The following is a 16,588-nucleotide window of genomic DNA, read 5'->3' as shown; positions in this document are numbered from 1 at the left end:
TTTTTTTTTTTTTTTTTTACCTGTCGGTCCGAATGGATGGAGCGGGGGGGCTTTATCAAAGGGTGCAACTTATCAGCCAACTGCTTCCTGTGGAGTTTGCTTGTTCGTCCTGTGTTTGCATTGTTGGACTTCATGTGGAAGGTCTGCATTGCATGTAGAGGAGTTCTCTTTAGCAGTGTGAGAGGGTATCCTGTTTTTGACCCAAGTGTATGCTGGGATACACTCAGACACCTGCAACACTGAAGTGGATAAGCAGGTAGAAATAGAAAGGCAGGCTCTTATCTTTACCATGTTTTATGAGCCCGACCCATGAATTTGTTTGATTGAAATCAACATTCCTCATGACATCTGCCTCTGCATTAAATCCATATTCGTCATTCTATCATGGATGTAAAAATGTTTTGCCTACTGACAGGTCCAAGGCATTGCTAACCCATTATTAAATAACCATATATCCCCCACGAGTAGGTTGACGCGCTATAATTACACAACATCGGCGAATGCTAAACGAATGAGCTTACGCTAGAATTGGTTATCATCGTTGTGCAAAGTACTCTGAAACGGTTGAGTGGAAAATCAACATATGAAATATTAAAGTTCCACCCGAGTGCTTAAGGAGCAGTGCCTTTGATGTGGAGGACGTCTTAGTAGACTGTGCCGCATCTCTGAATAGTCATTAAACACACAGCTCGCCCAAAAACGGCTTCATAAATGGGTCTGTAAACTGGTCTAAATGGCACTGAGAAAACTAGACCTGGTCGGCAGGAAGAAGTGGGATGTACAGCTTCATCGTCTTGGTGTCACTCGAATGTAGAAAACCTCGAGGCATTGAAGGAGTGTGTTCAGTTTACTGTTACAAATTCACGTACAGTACTGTGATATAAGGGGATACAGTAGTGACCACTGGACTGTGTGTGTGCGCCTGCCTGGGTATTCTGTTGTCCAGTTCAGTAGTGAGGCCATAATAAACTGTATGGACTTCACTTCTGTCCTATTAGATTACCTCACCATGACAGCCTGTTAGATCGAGGCAGGCCGAGGGACAACTGCTCGAAAGAGAGAGAGAGAGAGAGAGAGAGAGAACACGAGCGAGAGACACAATAGGAGACGTGGTTTTTGTCCTCTGTAGCCGCACACGGTAGCAAGTGGAGGATATCCTGAGGATAAGAAGAAGTTATGCAGTGTGTGAGAGATGTTTGGGAGACGACCCAACTACCGTCATCTATTTGCAGACTTCCAGCAGCTTGCGTGTTGAAAGACGTTGAAGTGCCGTGCAGTTCTCTGGAATTTTTTTATATCCCAATTAGAAGCAATACGTAACCTGCACTGCCCTTCACCTCCGCTTGTTAGTCGAACTAATTTGCGTTCAAGAAATTAAAACTAACTTGGTGATGAAACAGTTCAGAAAAATGTCAAAAGAAATGTTGGAGAGCTGCACGATTGTGGATTAAAAAAAAAAAAAAAAAATCAGGATTTTCTTACAATTACGATCATGAGTCTCTCTCACAAGTTTGTTTTTTATACATAAAGATACAGAAAGAAGCACAACAACAAAAGTATGATGGTGCCTTATTTGGACTGGTACATCAACTTTGGACAACAGCAAGGAAATGCTCTGGTTTCCAGTGTGAATGCAGCAACTTAATGAATCTGACCCTGAACATAAAAACAATTCGCTTCACTCTCATGTCATCTCTTCTTGTGCCTTGTTGAGTGTCACGATCAGGTTCATGACAGACTGTTATGTAATTAAAGCAATAGTCATTGTTCAAGGTGAGTTTATAAAATTCAGTGATGTGATGATGTAAATAAGAACATTTAGATGAACCTGAAGGACTTATAATGTAATGCACATTATGCAATGAGGTAGTTTTAAATTGGCCTTTGTACTAATCTATTCCACTCAAGTAGCAGCCCAGCGTGATGTTACCCTTTGGTTTGTGAACCGCAGTTTTGAAGCCTTGAGTCTGTTTTCTTCGTCTGTCGACATCTTGATTTTTGATGAGGAACAAGGGGTTTGATCTGACTCATAGATCTCACTGAGAACCCAAGGACATTTTACATGCCAATCAAACCAGGCCTTATATCTAATTAGTGATAGAGTTATTTTCAGAAGGACCACCAGAACACTGATCAGGAGGAGTGAATTTACCAAATGACACCATACTGACTTGTGGAACAATGTACTGACTTTGTATTTCATGAAAGAAGTTGACTGTTTTTGAATTGGAGCCTGTTGGAGCCAGAGGTTTTTTTTTAAAGCCAGCACCCGGTGGCCCTCGGTGGCCATTTTTATATACAGTCTATAGCTTCACTCTTATGTCGTTTCAATGAAGACGTTCTCAAGAAGAATAAAAGTTGGTTCTTGAGAAGTGGTTTCATATTGAAAAGAAGGTTTCATTATTATTTATGACTGAGCGTGAAATTTGGACCTCCCCTCCTTTTGTCTATGTACCCACACGTGTGAATTCACATGAATTCAGCTAACAGTGTGGTGGACTGTAGGTCACTCTGAAAAGTGCAGCTGAGCTTCATAAAAAAAAAAAAACAACAGCAAAGTTTGATAAATACTTTCAAAGTAATTGCAAGCTAACTAAAGGCAGTTCATGCTTTTGACATACTGTGTTCTGACTGACGTAATGCCAATAATTGAACCAGCATTTTGATTGGAACTGATAGGCTGATTAATAATCAGAATTGATTGATTGAAATACTAACAGCTGTATAGTTAGATTAAAATCACATGCAAATCTGAGATATATGGAAAGAGACAAGCACCAACAGCATTGAGCAAAGAGGAAAGCACATTTTAAGTGCATTAGGGTGAGCTACAGTCTATTCACTTTTATCTTGCCAGCACTGTGTCATTTTTTAGGCTGTTTAAGTGCCTGAAAAGATAAATCATACCCACCTTTAACTAGGTCAGACATTTCAACACATTCAAAATAGATGAATTTGTTCCTCTATTTCTGCTAAGGTCTGTGTATTTTTCCTGGAGACACTTTACTGACTAAAGCCACCATAGAGTGAGTTAAGTACATTCTTCATTTGAACCAGACTTCTGCATTTGAACACGTGTAAATTCTTAGATCATATATTTTAGATTTAATGAAGATATTTTGGGGAATAGGCAATTGCCAATATCAAGTTAAATATTTAGAATAGGTTTTATTTGGCAGTCGGATATTCTTCAGCCATGCTGTTCTACTTGTTTTCTTCTGTATCCAAATAATGTATTTTCTTTGTTTCTTCCAAATAATAGAATTTCAAAATAATAGCAGTTCAGAATAATGACCTTAAGCTGTATGAGGGACATACAATGTGTCCACACAGCAAAATATTATTGACAGCAGTTCCTTTGAAAAATGTGTCCATTGATTGGCTGACTTTGTATAAAACCATTTGTACATGTCACTGTCACTTTGTCATTGTTGCTAAATGAATCTGGTCGTCAGCTGTTATCTGGCAATAAGTGCTGTTCTGCTTGATTCCAATAAAGCATGAGAGAGAGAGAGAGAGAGTGCGATGTTAGAGATAAAGAGTAGCATGAAGGCACGTGTGTGTGTGTGTGTGTGTGTGTGTGTGTGTGTGTGTGTGTGTGTGTGTGTGTGTGTGTGTGTGTGTGTGTGTGTGTGTGTGTGTGTGCGCGCGCGCAAGAAGTTCCTTACGGCAGAGGATCCCCTGCTCTTTCATATCTTACCAAGCGTGATTAACGCCTGACTTTACTCTGATGCACACACACACACACACACACACACACACACACACACACACACACACACACACACACACACACACACACACACACACACACACACACACACACACACACACACACACACACACACACACACACACGCACGCACCCATACGCACACACATAGACATGCACTGGGATGCTGAATCTGCTCCCTATCTAGTCACGTTTCTCTGGCTATGCAAGACTGGCTGACACAGTAACACATGACAGCCACAGTGTGCACGCGGATCTCTGTGTTTGTGTGTGTGTGTGTGTGTGTGTGTGTGTGTGTGTGTGTGTGTGTGTGTGTGTGTGTGTGTGTGTGTGTGTGTGTGTGTGTGTGTTGTCAGTCAGCGGGCTCTCTGCAGGCACAGTCCTGATTAGGAATGCTCGGCTCTTGATAGTCGAGCAAGCAGAAACACACACGACTTACACACACACAGCTACACACTCTGTGATTTAAAACAGACATATTTGGTGTCTGTGTTCATTCATGCATTCCCTCATTCGGAGGTGTTCTCGTGCCATGTGAGATTTCAAACGCCAAATATAGGATTATGGCTGAGTGTGCGTGCGTGCTTATGTGTGCGTGCGAGTGCAGAGGGCTGTAGCAGCCGTGTTGTGACAACAGTGTGAGCCAGGGTTTCTTCGGGGTCTTAGCGCCTGGCCGTTCAACCGCTGCTCTCGAGATTATTTGTGAGGCATTTCTGACTAATTAGCGAGACGACAGTGAATGAAAAGATCGTAGCGAGAGGCGGAGAGGAAACAAGATGCACTGAAGGTCGTGAGACGGGGTCGGATCGGTTCATTTTGTCAGCGCAGCGTTGACTTCCAATTCCAGTCTGAATGAGGTTAAAGTATGCAGCAGTGGAGGCAATGGGGAGAGCACACACACACACACACACACACACACACACACACACACACACACACACACACACACGGTCATGTCTACTTGAATTCGCAGGAATTAGCTGATACTGTTCTGTGCTCTCCTGTGCCGTGCAGCCGCCGACTCCCTGCCTCAAAACAGTTTGTAGGATAGATTCCGGTTCCTGTTGCTGTTGCTGCCGACCAAGATGGCAGTCAGCTGCAAGGGTCAAATGTAGTGTTAGTGCTTTAGTGGTTTGTCCCTGTGCTTTCTGTCCTTAAGTGGTTGTTAAATCATGTGTGTGAAAACATGGCTTGAACATCGTTACGAACGGCAGTTTTGATGCTGAACTCACTAAAAGAGAAAAGCCAACAACAGCGTTTTATCAAGGTCTGCACAAAAAGGCTAAATCCCTCTCTTGGGAAGGAACTTTAATTAACACTGCGGGCTGTGTAGTTACTGATGCACAGACACAGTGGGAGCTGTATGATAAATCACACTCGTTTACTAGGACACTGTATTGACTTACAACATTATCCGAACACCTAACCTAAGGCCGATTCTAACCTATTTACCCGAAACGAAATGGTTAACTTGTGGGAACCATTTTTATGTCACCAGAATGTGATCGAGAGAACAGGTTTTTAATTGATACGTGCGCATGCAGACTCGGGGGAAGTCTGCTGTGGCTTCCTGTTGGCTACCTAGAGAGAAAATAAGTCAAAAGGTCAAATGTCACATTAATGGGACTGACTGTGTGACTGTCTGGCTCTCTGCAGGGGAGGTGAATCTATCTCATTCCTAAGCTGCAGGCTGTGTTTGTCTGATGGTGGTGTTAGCTTAGCCTCGCTTATTGTATTCTCAGCTCCCGATATAATGACTCCACTCAGACCTCGCAATACAGTGAGTTCAGAAACTTTGCATTTCTGACTTCATCTACAATTTCATGACATTTTGCAAATGTGTTAAGATCTATGTTGTTAAGACCTGTTTCCTAACTTTGAGCTGTACTTTCTTCACGTGTCGAGTATCTACTCCCTCGCATTCATGTGCATCTCTCCATTTATGCCTTAATATTTACTTAATATTACTGAAATTCTTATTATGTATTAAAGTCAATCCAATTTTATTTATATAGCACCAAATCCTAACACAAGTTATTTCAGGGCACTTAACATGGTAAAGTCCTTACAAAAGAACTCCACAGTATTATACAAATGACCCCAACAATTCAACAATTCCCACATGAGCTGCTTGGAGGAGAAAAACTCCCTGCAGAAGAAAGCACAGAACTACTCGAGCGAGGGGGACTGCATCGAGAAACAATAAACAAAAACAATGGGATAAGGAAAGCATGAAGTTAATGAGATGTAATGGTGCTTTATAAATGCATTGAGAGTGACAGAGAGAAAGAGGAAAGGAGCTCAGTGCATCATGGGAGGTCCCTCAGCAGCCCTTGCAGCATAACTAAGGTTTAACTTAGGTGTAAAGTTGATAAAAAAACGCAAGGTTTTAAGTCTTGAGAGGGGTCTGAAAGCTAAAGACTCTACCTCCCACGTTGTGATTAAACTGACCTGACATAAGAAACTTCCTCTTTGTTCACCTCATCAGTCTGTGCCACGATGGGAAACTGATTCCAGTGATGATTTCTCTGCAACAGATTTTTTTTCATTGTGAAATTTTTAAACCAACAAGACACTATTGCATTAAAGGGGCTTTGACCTAAAGGTTGTATAAGCATTGTATAAGCAGACATATGCAAAATCAGGCAGAGGCAGACGGCATGACAGTAGAAGGAAAGAATTGTCATCTTTTTCCCCTTCATACTTCCAGGTTTTCCTGACATACAGTATTAAGTGTGGCCTCTGTTATTTTGTTATTTCTTCAGTTGCATAGATTTTCAGGTAAAAAGCTTCTCAACATTGTGGTGCTGCGTTACAATGAGGTTGACACGCTGTTAGATTACCAATTAGTCCGACCGTGAGACAGTCACAAATCCTTTAAATGGGCTTTTGCACAAGACATTCTCACTTTATTTTAACCCCGGGTTAGGATCAAGATGTGAGTCCAAAACCTGTAATTTATTCAATGAGGAACTAGATTCCACTTAGATGATTTATTCTCAATTGGACATGCTGTATTAGCTGAGATTACTCTGTCACTTTGGTGTTGATTTTATCAGAGAGCCCCCCCCGTTCCATTTGTCTCGAAGCTTAAAAACCCATCTGCTTCTCTTAAGCTGCTCTTCTTGGTTGGTTTGGATTTAAACAGGAACAAAAAGTGATGGATAAGGGATAAAGGATTTTACCTGGATTCACCTAATCTTCCTGGACGGAGTGATAGTCACTTTTCATTTAGCGCACAGAGGGGCTTCCTCCCTGCTGCTCAGCTGGCCGAGTTGCGCATCACATAACCACAATGTCATGGATTCAGAACTGGCTTAAAGGACCCGACATCCCTCCCCCATCAGCCTCGCAGAGTCCCTCCACTGTACTCTGTCCAGTAAAGCAGAAAAAAAACATCAAATACTTTCATTTTTTAAAAGATAAAAAGGGAGAGTGCGTGGGAATGGGAGACGAGGGAAAAGAAGTAGTGAGATTTTCTGGAGTGAGAGTCGTAGATGTGAAAGGGAAAGAGGCATGATGAAGGTATAGAGAGATGAGGAGGAGAAAAAGAAAATCCCTGAGGCAGGCTTGTCTTCCGCTCACTGTCCTCATTCAGTTTTGCATCTTATTTTGCCTAAAAACTTCTGTTTCAAATCCTGTGTGTGTGTGTGTGTGTGTGTGTGTGTGTGTGTGTGTGTGTGTGTGTGTTTGTGTGTGTTTGTGCATTCACGTATGTACAATACGGGGAGCTCAGGAAACAATTACTCTCATGCTGGTTGTACACCTGGGCTCTGCTTACACACAGAAACTGTACTATAAAAATATCTCATTACACACACTTGTTCTCTGCTATGCTCTTTTTAGGCTGGTATGCAGTTTTGCACTAACGCTTTCTTCTTTTCCAGCTTTAAAAAAATCTTCTCTACTTCTGAACTTATCTTTAAACTAATCTATATTTTCCTCTTTTTTTCCTGCTTTCCACCCACCTTCCTCTATCTCCTCTTCCCAACCTTGTCTGTCCCCTTTTTCCTGTCTTCTCGGCCGTCTTCTTTCCCTTGCTTGCGTTTTCCTTTAATTCCCACCTGGTTTCCTCGCCTCGCCTCCTCCTCCCTTTCTCACTATAGAAGTATCGGTATCAAGAAGAAGAAGGGGCGTCACCTGGGGCCCCAAAACTCCCCCATCACCCCTGCCATCATCACCCAATGGGAGTAACCAGAGAGCTGAGGGATGGAGGGACCCTGGGGAGGGATGGAGGGACCCTGGGGCGGGATGGAGGGACCCTGGGGAGGGACGGCGGGACCCTGGCGAGGGACGGAGGAACTCTGGGGAGGGACGGAGGGACCCTGGGGAGAGACGGAGGAACCCTGGGAAGAGACGGAGGGACTCTGGGGAGAGACGGGGGAACCCTGGGGAGAGACGGAGAGACCCCGGGGAGGGACGGCGGGACCCTGGGGAGGGACGGCAGGACCTGGAGGAGAGACGGAGGGGGCGCCGGGACCGTGGAGAGAGAAAGGAATCGGTCACTGGGGAGGGACGAATCTCTCGGTCGCCGCGGTGACCTGCGGGGGGCAGAACTGGTTCAGGTGGCGGAGCGGCATCTGTCGCAGATCCAGCACGTTCACGGATACGTCACTCACACACACATCACGCCCGCTCAGGTAACTAACTCTCGCTGTCTGTCGCTGTGGCTTCGGCTCTACGTTTCGTGTGTCAAACAACACAGACGACGCACGACTGACCGACACCGCCCGTCTGCTCTGCGTCACGCCTGCAAACTTACACCGTCTACCTGCCTCTCTGTTTTAGAAGCACACACAGGGCCCGTGGTTCCCTCTTACATCACGTTCATCGAGGAGATTACCAGTCTGTCTGTCAATACATGTGTCAAAATGACTCTGGTGACAAATGTGCCGTGCATGTGGAGCCAGATATTCCTACTGTCCTCTGACCCATGCTTTTCACGTTTCGATTTAAAGGATCAATCCATCGTTTCTGAATGCATATATCTAGATGTCTACGTCATGCACCATTGAGGCTACAGTGTCACTTGATGACAATTGAAACAACAGCCCAGGTCTTTCTTTCTGCTTTATGAGTATTTAATGAAGCCTTTACATAATAGAGGGAGCATTTAATAACTTGGTTATTACTAACTTCCTTCATCACTTACCTTCTGAGGGAATTGTATTTGCTGCTTGGATTGATAGCAGGTTTGGTCGGAGTTTTTTTTTTTTTCTTTCAGAGAAAGGTGTTATATTCTTGTACACAAGTGTCAGGGAGGTGGATGGACAACATGCAAGGATCTGACACCAGGCTCGGCTTCATATCCGTTCATATCCGTAAACCATTCAGTTTCATACTTTTTCAGTATTTAACCGAGACCATGATGTGCTCCAAATCTTAACTGAAGTTGACTAAATCTAACAATTAGAAAGTTTTAACATGCTTTAGTTTTCTGTGAGCGGATATTTTATTACAGCAGCAGAACATGTAGTTAAACCATGTTAAAAAGTATTTCAGGAGACCGATGCAGTGGAATCTTGCTTGTTCTTGCTGTTGCAAATTAGCAATAAATAAATGTCATCTCTACAAGACAGACAGTTGCTGGAAAAACCTTGAACCTTTGAAACGTGTTCAAACACCATCAAAATATATTACAAAAATGTAATTCTTACAGTCTTAAATCTTTTTGTCATAGTCCTTGAAGAAAGGACATATTTGAGATAAAAGAGGCAATGGCAGTGATATACCTCAAGTCGACGTAATTTGTTCAGAATTAGGACTAATATGACGTCTAAGCTTTTGTTTTTGAGGCTGGTGACTTTCCAATGCATTCAGAATTAGATGGGTCTTATTTGAAAGAACTTAACAGTCAAGGATACTGACCTAAATTTGCCTGCATGCACAGAGCCTCTCTTTGTACCGGGAGAATACTTTTGCACAACTGTGCATGCAGGGGATTCAGTCGAATGCTTGTCTCATTTTTTAGTAATGAGGCCCATTACTATCTCTGTTCTGCACTCAGTCGGTGTCTGCCTGCCTCTCTCCCCCTTTGTCTCCCTTTCTTTTGCCTCTCTATCGCTTCCTCACACACACACACACACACACACACACACACACACACACACACACACACACACACACACGCACACGCACACGCACACACATACTCAGAATGGCAAAGCGTAGCCTGGTAATCTTTTTATTTTGGTTGATTGGACTGTATCTGTCTGCAGATTAGCGCTTACATGACTGTGCTCGCACAGCTCTAACCCGACACACTCACATGAATTCCCTGACATACAGCAACACACCTCGTTATGCTCCATAATGTGTATATTATCCTTTGTTGACTTTTATTTTTCCCTCTACTTTATATTCATGCTCCTTAAATTGCAGGTTTCACAGTTGTCTTATAAATTATAATTATGGTCTTTTTTTAATGTGGGAATCCAACTCATACAGTCACATATATTTAATTTAAATGACATCAAAATATGCAAATTAACAATGACAAATTCCTTCCTTCCATATACAATTACATGGTAGTAATCAAAGGGCCATTAATCCAGTGATTTTCCTCTGGACTCTCAGACATTTTTTAACAATCAAAACTCACTTTGTTAAGCCATAAACCAGGATTTTATTACAGCCTCCTTCCTGATTTATGCTCATTTTCTGTAAGTCTTCTCGTCCCTTTTGTCATTTCAGTATCTGTTTCACAGAAACTAACATGTCATCTCTGACTAACATGTCATCCTTTCTCAATTCCGGCATCTAAAAAAAAAAAAAAAAATCGGTATTATTTAATTGAATCAACTCTCATGTTGTCAGTAGTGTGTGTATCTGTGTGGGTAAGTTACGACAGCCCTCAGCACGCTGCGGGTCGTCAGAGCTGAGGAGTGTGTGTGCGCGCATGTGTGCATATTAGTGGTGTGTCAGTTCTCAGTCATTATACGCTGTCACTTGTTTAACTTTGCGGTTGTCAGTCACCACGAGTTCAAAGCTTGTCCTCTGGGAAAACTCCGGACAAAGCTGTTGAGGTGTGGAGGAAAAAAAAAAAATTGGTGTGTAGCTCCACCTTGTGGCTGGATAACACCCTCCCATCTCTTCATAGTCACAGCATTTCTGGTGAAATCACAGTAAACACACGCTGTGACTTTGTAACACCACATGATTGAATGATTTGTAAATATTTTCCTCTATCATCAATCAATCTGTAATAATTCTGCACACCACTCTAGATGTATTTTATGTTGCAAATAATGCAGCCACACATTTTTTGGGGGCTGTAGTTCTTCTTGGATGCCGTCATTCACTCATGACCACCTCGTATCCTCTCTGTTCATGGAGACGGCTCAGACGTCTACATATCCTGACTCTTCACCACTCTGTGCATCATTATCATCATTATCTTGATCGCTCTTTACAGACCGGTCCGTTCCAGCCCCTCATCTTCCTGTCTGTCTCTGTAAGATCTGGGAGGAGGAGATTCTGTGGTCTCTGTGTGTGTGTGTGTGTGTGTGTGTGTGTGTGTGTGTGTGTGTGTGTGTGTGTGTGTGTGTGTGTGTGTGTGTGTGTGTGTGTGTGTGTGTGTGTGTGTGTTGTTGTTGGTGTATGTGGGTATTCAGTTTATTTTGAGAGCTCCTTCCGTCCCAAATGGTGTGTGTTTGTATGACTGTGTGTGAGTGACCACAGGTGCTGGATCTGGATGGCTTCTGTGTGACAGATGGACTCGCCATCTTGTTCTCCCTATGAACATGTTCCCATCTCTCTCTCTCTCTCTCTCTCTCTCTCTCTCTCTCTCTCTCTCTCTCTCTCTCTCTCTCCCTTTTTCCTCACACACACACACACACACACACACACACACACACACACACACACACGCACGCACACACATGTACCCTTTCTATTTTTCTCTGTGATTTATTTTAAGATTTATTAGTACAACTACTTCATCATATAAATAACCCATACACACAAGGCAGCATGTTACTTGCCTTGTGATGTTTAATAGGTTTATTTACCTGTTTTCATTTTTTTTTTTTTATATTTTACCATCTGAATTCTTAAGTCAAATATATGAATGGTAATGGATTACCACTGGGTTTGTTTTGTTAGAGTTGGCTGAGTACTTTGTATTTTGTCTTACACAGTTGAATCTCCTCCCCCCTTGTTTTGCACGAACTGGTATCCTCAAGACAGAAATATATTGTCGATGACCGCGTGACGTTCGGGCAGCCAACAGAGCAGCGATCAGACTGTAGCACACAGTACACAGTACACAGTGTGTGTGTGTGTGTGTGTGTGTGTGTGTGTGTGTGTGTGTGTGTGTGTGTGTGTGTGTGCGTGTGCACCACGTTGAGCTCTGTCTGTGCATTGTAGGTAGAGTCACCTGAGGTTCCCTATGATGAGGAGGCGTGGCCTCACCCAGAGGGAGAGAGGCTGAACGATGTCCCAGCCCCGCCTTTCTCCTCCCTCTATTCTCAAAGCCACGCCTACTACCAGGTAATCTCGCCTCCGAGCTCATCGCATGCGTTCATAGCTACACTCATTTGTGTTACGATGCTTTCAGTTGTTTCTCGTCTCCTTGGCATGCCATTCCTTTTTTTTTTTTTTTTCTCTCTCTCTCTTTTTTGTGCGACACGTGAGCCTGAGATTCTTGCAAAATGTTGCATTGGTTGAAATTCACCAACATCATATCTTAACACCACGCAGAAACATTTTAAGGTGTTTCAGGTAGCATTTTAACACTAATTAATAATAAACCTTTATCAGACACTTCCTCTTTGCTATTGGAGCTAAAGTGCCAGAGGTGTCAGTGGCAGATGGCAGAAGTGATGAAAAAATAGCTCAGAACATGTTTATATTTTTAGAAAAAGGAGACACAACTGGAGGGAAGGCATCTGGAAAGGAGTTTAATCTCCTCTTTAAGAAGTGCCATGTTTCATTTAGAGAAAGGAGACCACCTGAAATGTGCCCTTTTTTTATGGTAATTTGACCTTTTAACATAATTACTTTTACAGTGATACGCTCATAATGCTGCCATTTAAAATGCTACATGGAGGACCTTTTAAAAGACCATGCTCTCTGTACTCTTATCTATATGATTTAACACCGATCTGTCTCACCGTAATTTCTGTGCTGCACTAACATCTTGAAGCCACAACCAAAATGCTGATTTAACGCTCTTCTGGTTGTGGTTCTCCGGACCATGTTGATGCAGAGCATGTTGAGTGCTGTGATTGTTGATGTTTATGTAATGTGAATGTTTGTGTCTTCACATGGTCTAATATGGATGTAATGTTGGCGATTACACAAGGAATATACTTGTGCAACTCCAGCATCACTATTTATACTCATTTATTTCAAGCTCTAACTTTTTGCTTTATCCACCATTTAATATTAAATGTATTTCTATTGCATGTTCATTAGAGAGCTGAGAAAGTCTCCAATTGCATCCACTCTTTTTACATGTAGTTACAGTTTGTCAACCGCAGGAGGCAGCAGAGGCCAAAGAGTTGAGGTCGTACCTCCACATATCGACATCTGACTGAATCAGACTTTAATAGCAATTGTTACGACATAATGAATGGATTTTGAAGCTCAATAATCAGGACTTATTGTTATTCATATTGACAAAACCACAGGGACTTTGAGGTTGTCTAAATGCTAAGGGCAGCTGTGTACTGCAACAGTATAATTGACCATCCTTAAATAACTCACTCGCAAAATCTATATCCACTGCAGAGGCTGACTGAGGTGGAACAGTAAAAAGTCATTTGCTCTCTTTACACAAACGGTAAGACACACATAGCCCACTCAGAGACCTTAGTGGCTCTTAGTCATTAAGCTAATGCAGATAATTAGGAAGGAAGTAAAGGCACAGAGGACCAGGGAGCGGCAAGAGATGGGATAAAGAGAGAATTACAGGCAGACGGAGCACAGATTTGTTGCTGGATGTTAATCAGCCTGTCAGTCAGCCAGCTCATTCCCTTTCCAAACAATCTCCTTTCCCTCCCACTGATGCAGTAATAGAAATTAAGGCTGAGTAAGCCCTCTGCGCTGAACTTACTGTAATGTTGAAGGGATTTTTCTTCACTGTGCGGTTCATCTGACTGAACAGAGAGTCAGACCTTCACCTTCAGGGAGAGACCTGGCGGTGCCTTGGATGGACCTGCTGTACAGATCACTCAGGTTCTTTATTGTTTCATGAAACAGCATGAAACTAGCTTGGCATGGTTTTGTCGCCACGGAGTTATTTACATATTTAGAGTTCATGTGACTCTCTGCATGTCAGTCACAATCAAGTTTTGTTGATCGCTCCCAACGAGCCGCAATTTCTGTTATGGCTCATAGTGGCTCATGGTGGACATGCCAGTGGTGTGACTACACAGACAAAATGAGAACTCTTGATTGATAGGACTATTAATATCTTTAGCCCTTGATATATTTTTCTTTTGTGTGGCTCTCGTTTGGTATGGAAGTGTACTGTACGATACCGCTGTGTCTGAAAATGTTGCTTTAAGGGTGAACACAGCTGAACGTAAAAGTGTGGGTCATAAAACTGAAACTGTGTTAAATGATACTAAAAGCCTCTGCAGTGTCTGGTTGAGGTCGTGTGCTGCAACCGATTCCTTTAACATTACTCATAAGCTTCAGACGGATGCTTATCGTCTAATCTGCACTCTACGCGTGTTAATGTCGTAGCCTACTGCGCCGCCACTGTCGGGGCTTTAAAATAGACGATAAATGACATTAAATGTGTCACAACCCCCACAAAATCACTTGTTTCTCGATCAGAATTTCATCCATTCACTGCAAAAAATGTTTGAAAGTCGAGACGAGCTACATGAATTATTTTGTCCCCGAGTCAATTAAGAGTAGACCGAAACCGGAAGTTCGCCAGCTGGCAGAAGTCTGTGGTGCGCTTGCTCTGCCCATAGAATGAAGTTAGTATGCTTTTATCTGGCACAGACAACAGATGTACCCTGTATATTTTGAAATACAGAGAGATTTATGTGGCAGTGATAGATAAAAATAACATCCCACCCTGCCCTCAATCTTAAAAGGTTAAATTTCTGCTTTTGCCTCTCTGAATTCTCGTTTTGCTTGAGCAGATGCTTTGCTTGCCCTGCAGTGCTTTATGTCTATTCCTCTATATGTCCAATATTTAGCAGGGGAGCTTGACATAACAGTCGCTCTGCAAAATGTTCCTCAGGAGAATGTGAAAGGAATCTAATGGAAAGGCTGGGGAGGAGCCAACACGGTTAGAAACCACAGTATGGATCTGCACGGTGTCTGGTGTGCAGTGCTTCGAGTCGCATCAGGGACCCTTTCTGATGACATAAAAAGCTAATATTTATTACAGTTTTATATCGAGCCATGTTACAGACCAGCTAATGCGATGTGACAACCAACAGGACACGATTATGTCTCAGTCTTTGGTTGCTACCGATCATCCAAATGTGCTCATTTACAGAATACAGTAACACTTCTACAGAACCTTCCTGTAACACTTCAAACAGCCTGTTCAATTACATGCAGACGTAACTGCATTGTTACCGGGTTACTGTGCTTACAGGGTCAGACCGTCTCATGTGTGCTGAACTAAATAGGTTCTGTGTCAGTCTGCGTTGGGCCCACAGCCAGATAATTAAAAGCATAAACACAGAACACAAAAGCGTGCTCGGCTAATCTTCCACTAGCCCGGCGTACCTGTGTCGACGATGGAAGGGCAGAAGTGGGCTCTCTCAGCAGTCAGACATTAAACATGCATGACGTGTGCTTTTATTTAATTGGTTGTGAAATATTAATGGAGTTGACATTCACCGGCTGACATTTGACTGAGGACAGAGGGGAAAAGTGAAAGAGAGGTTGTGATATGACCCGTGTGCCTGTGAATCGTTGCCGTGTCAGCTGACGTGTCTGTGAACTGTACTTTGTGTTCTGGTGGCTGGCTGCACTCAGGCTGCCTATAGAAGGTGACGGGAAGATGCTAATAATACGGTTCCAGTGGTAATTGGTGCTAGCTATGGTTATTTCCCCGTGTGTTCCCGCTGCGTGCAGCTTGATGGATGCGGTGCTTTATCCTATCTGATTGCGGGTCGTGCGAGAAGCTCAGGTTGCATTAGTGCAATTGTTCTGCACCCATAGTTGTTTTAGAGACAGTTTGTCTACTCGGTTGTTTATCCAACAGCTTTTGTTTTGTGCTTCATGCTGAATTTCAGAAAAATCGGCTTTTGACGTTTATTCATTTTACACATCCTTATCCAATTGCACATTTTATTGTAAATAAAGCCGAGGTGCTGCTACTTTGACAGACGATCTCACAGCAAGAAAACACGACTATCTGCAGCCATGCCACCGATCCTGTGGAACAGCGGTGCTTTGAGCGGAAAACTTAGCTTCAGTGTGATAGCCTGCTCACATTGACAATGCTAAAATGCTAATAAATAGCAGGTTTAATGTTTACTTTTTCAGTTTAGCACCAAGTTCAACGTATCTTTTGTGGACCACAAATATCATTCAGTAATTGCTTCGAGCCATACCTGCGTCAGGGTTGGTTACTCAGAGTCTGTGGTGAATATCCAAAACCGGAAGAAATACCGCAAGCCTGGCGAAACATGAATGTTGTTGCGTTGACAGTCACAATCAAGTTTTGTTGATCGCTCCCAACGAGCCACAATTTCTGTTGTGGCTCATAGTGGCTCATGGTGGACATGCCAGTGGTGTGAACACGCAGACAAATTGAGAACTCTTGATTTATAGGACTATTAATATCTTTAGCCCTTGATATATGTTTGCAGGATGACCCATTGGCTGCCATCTTACACTCACACAATCTCCAGCGAAGAAGGTGTACTCGAGCCA

At 42.9% G+C, this 16,588-nt stretch overlaps 1 protein-coding gene across 5 annotated transcripts in view; it reads left to right on the top strand.

Annotated features, from left to right (window-relative positions):
• The window catches only part of LOC138624495 (discs large homolog 1-like protein), a 102,646-nt gene that overhangs the window by 20,490 nt on the left and 65,568 nt on the right, over window positions 1-16,588 (top strand). For 4 of the 5 annotated variants that reach the window (XM_069704746.1, XM_069704747.1, XM_069704750.1 and 1 more), the window contains 2 exons: window positions 7,840-8,373; window positions 12,101-12,223. The exons of the other annotated variant lie outside the window; for it this stretch is intronic. In XM_069704746.1, the coding sequence (XP_069560847.1) occupies window positions 7,840-8,373; window positions 12,101-12,223 (657 nt within the window). The remainder of the gene's footprint in view (window positions 1-7,839; window positions 8,374-12,100; window positions 12,224-16,588) is intronic. 5 annotated transcript variants of the gene reach the window in all.

Source organism: Brachyistius frenatus, unplaced genomic scaffold (genome assembly GCF_029030835.1).
Source record: "Brachyistius frenatus isolate BFR_SWC_R1_liver_20210118 unplaced genomic scaffold, ASM2903083v1 Contig_52, whole genome shotgun sequence".
In the NCBI taxonomy this organism is placed as follows: domain Eukaryota; kingdom Metazoa; phylum Chordata; class Actinopteri; family Embiotocidae; genus Brachyistius; species Brachyistius frenatus.
Note: the sequence above shows the minus strand (reverse complement) of the source record. Positions and strands in the feature narration are given on the sequence as shown.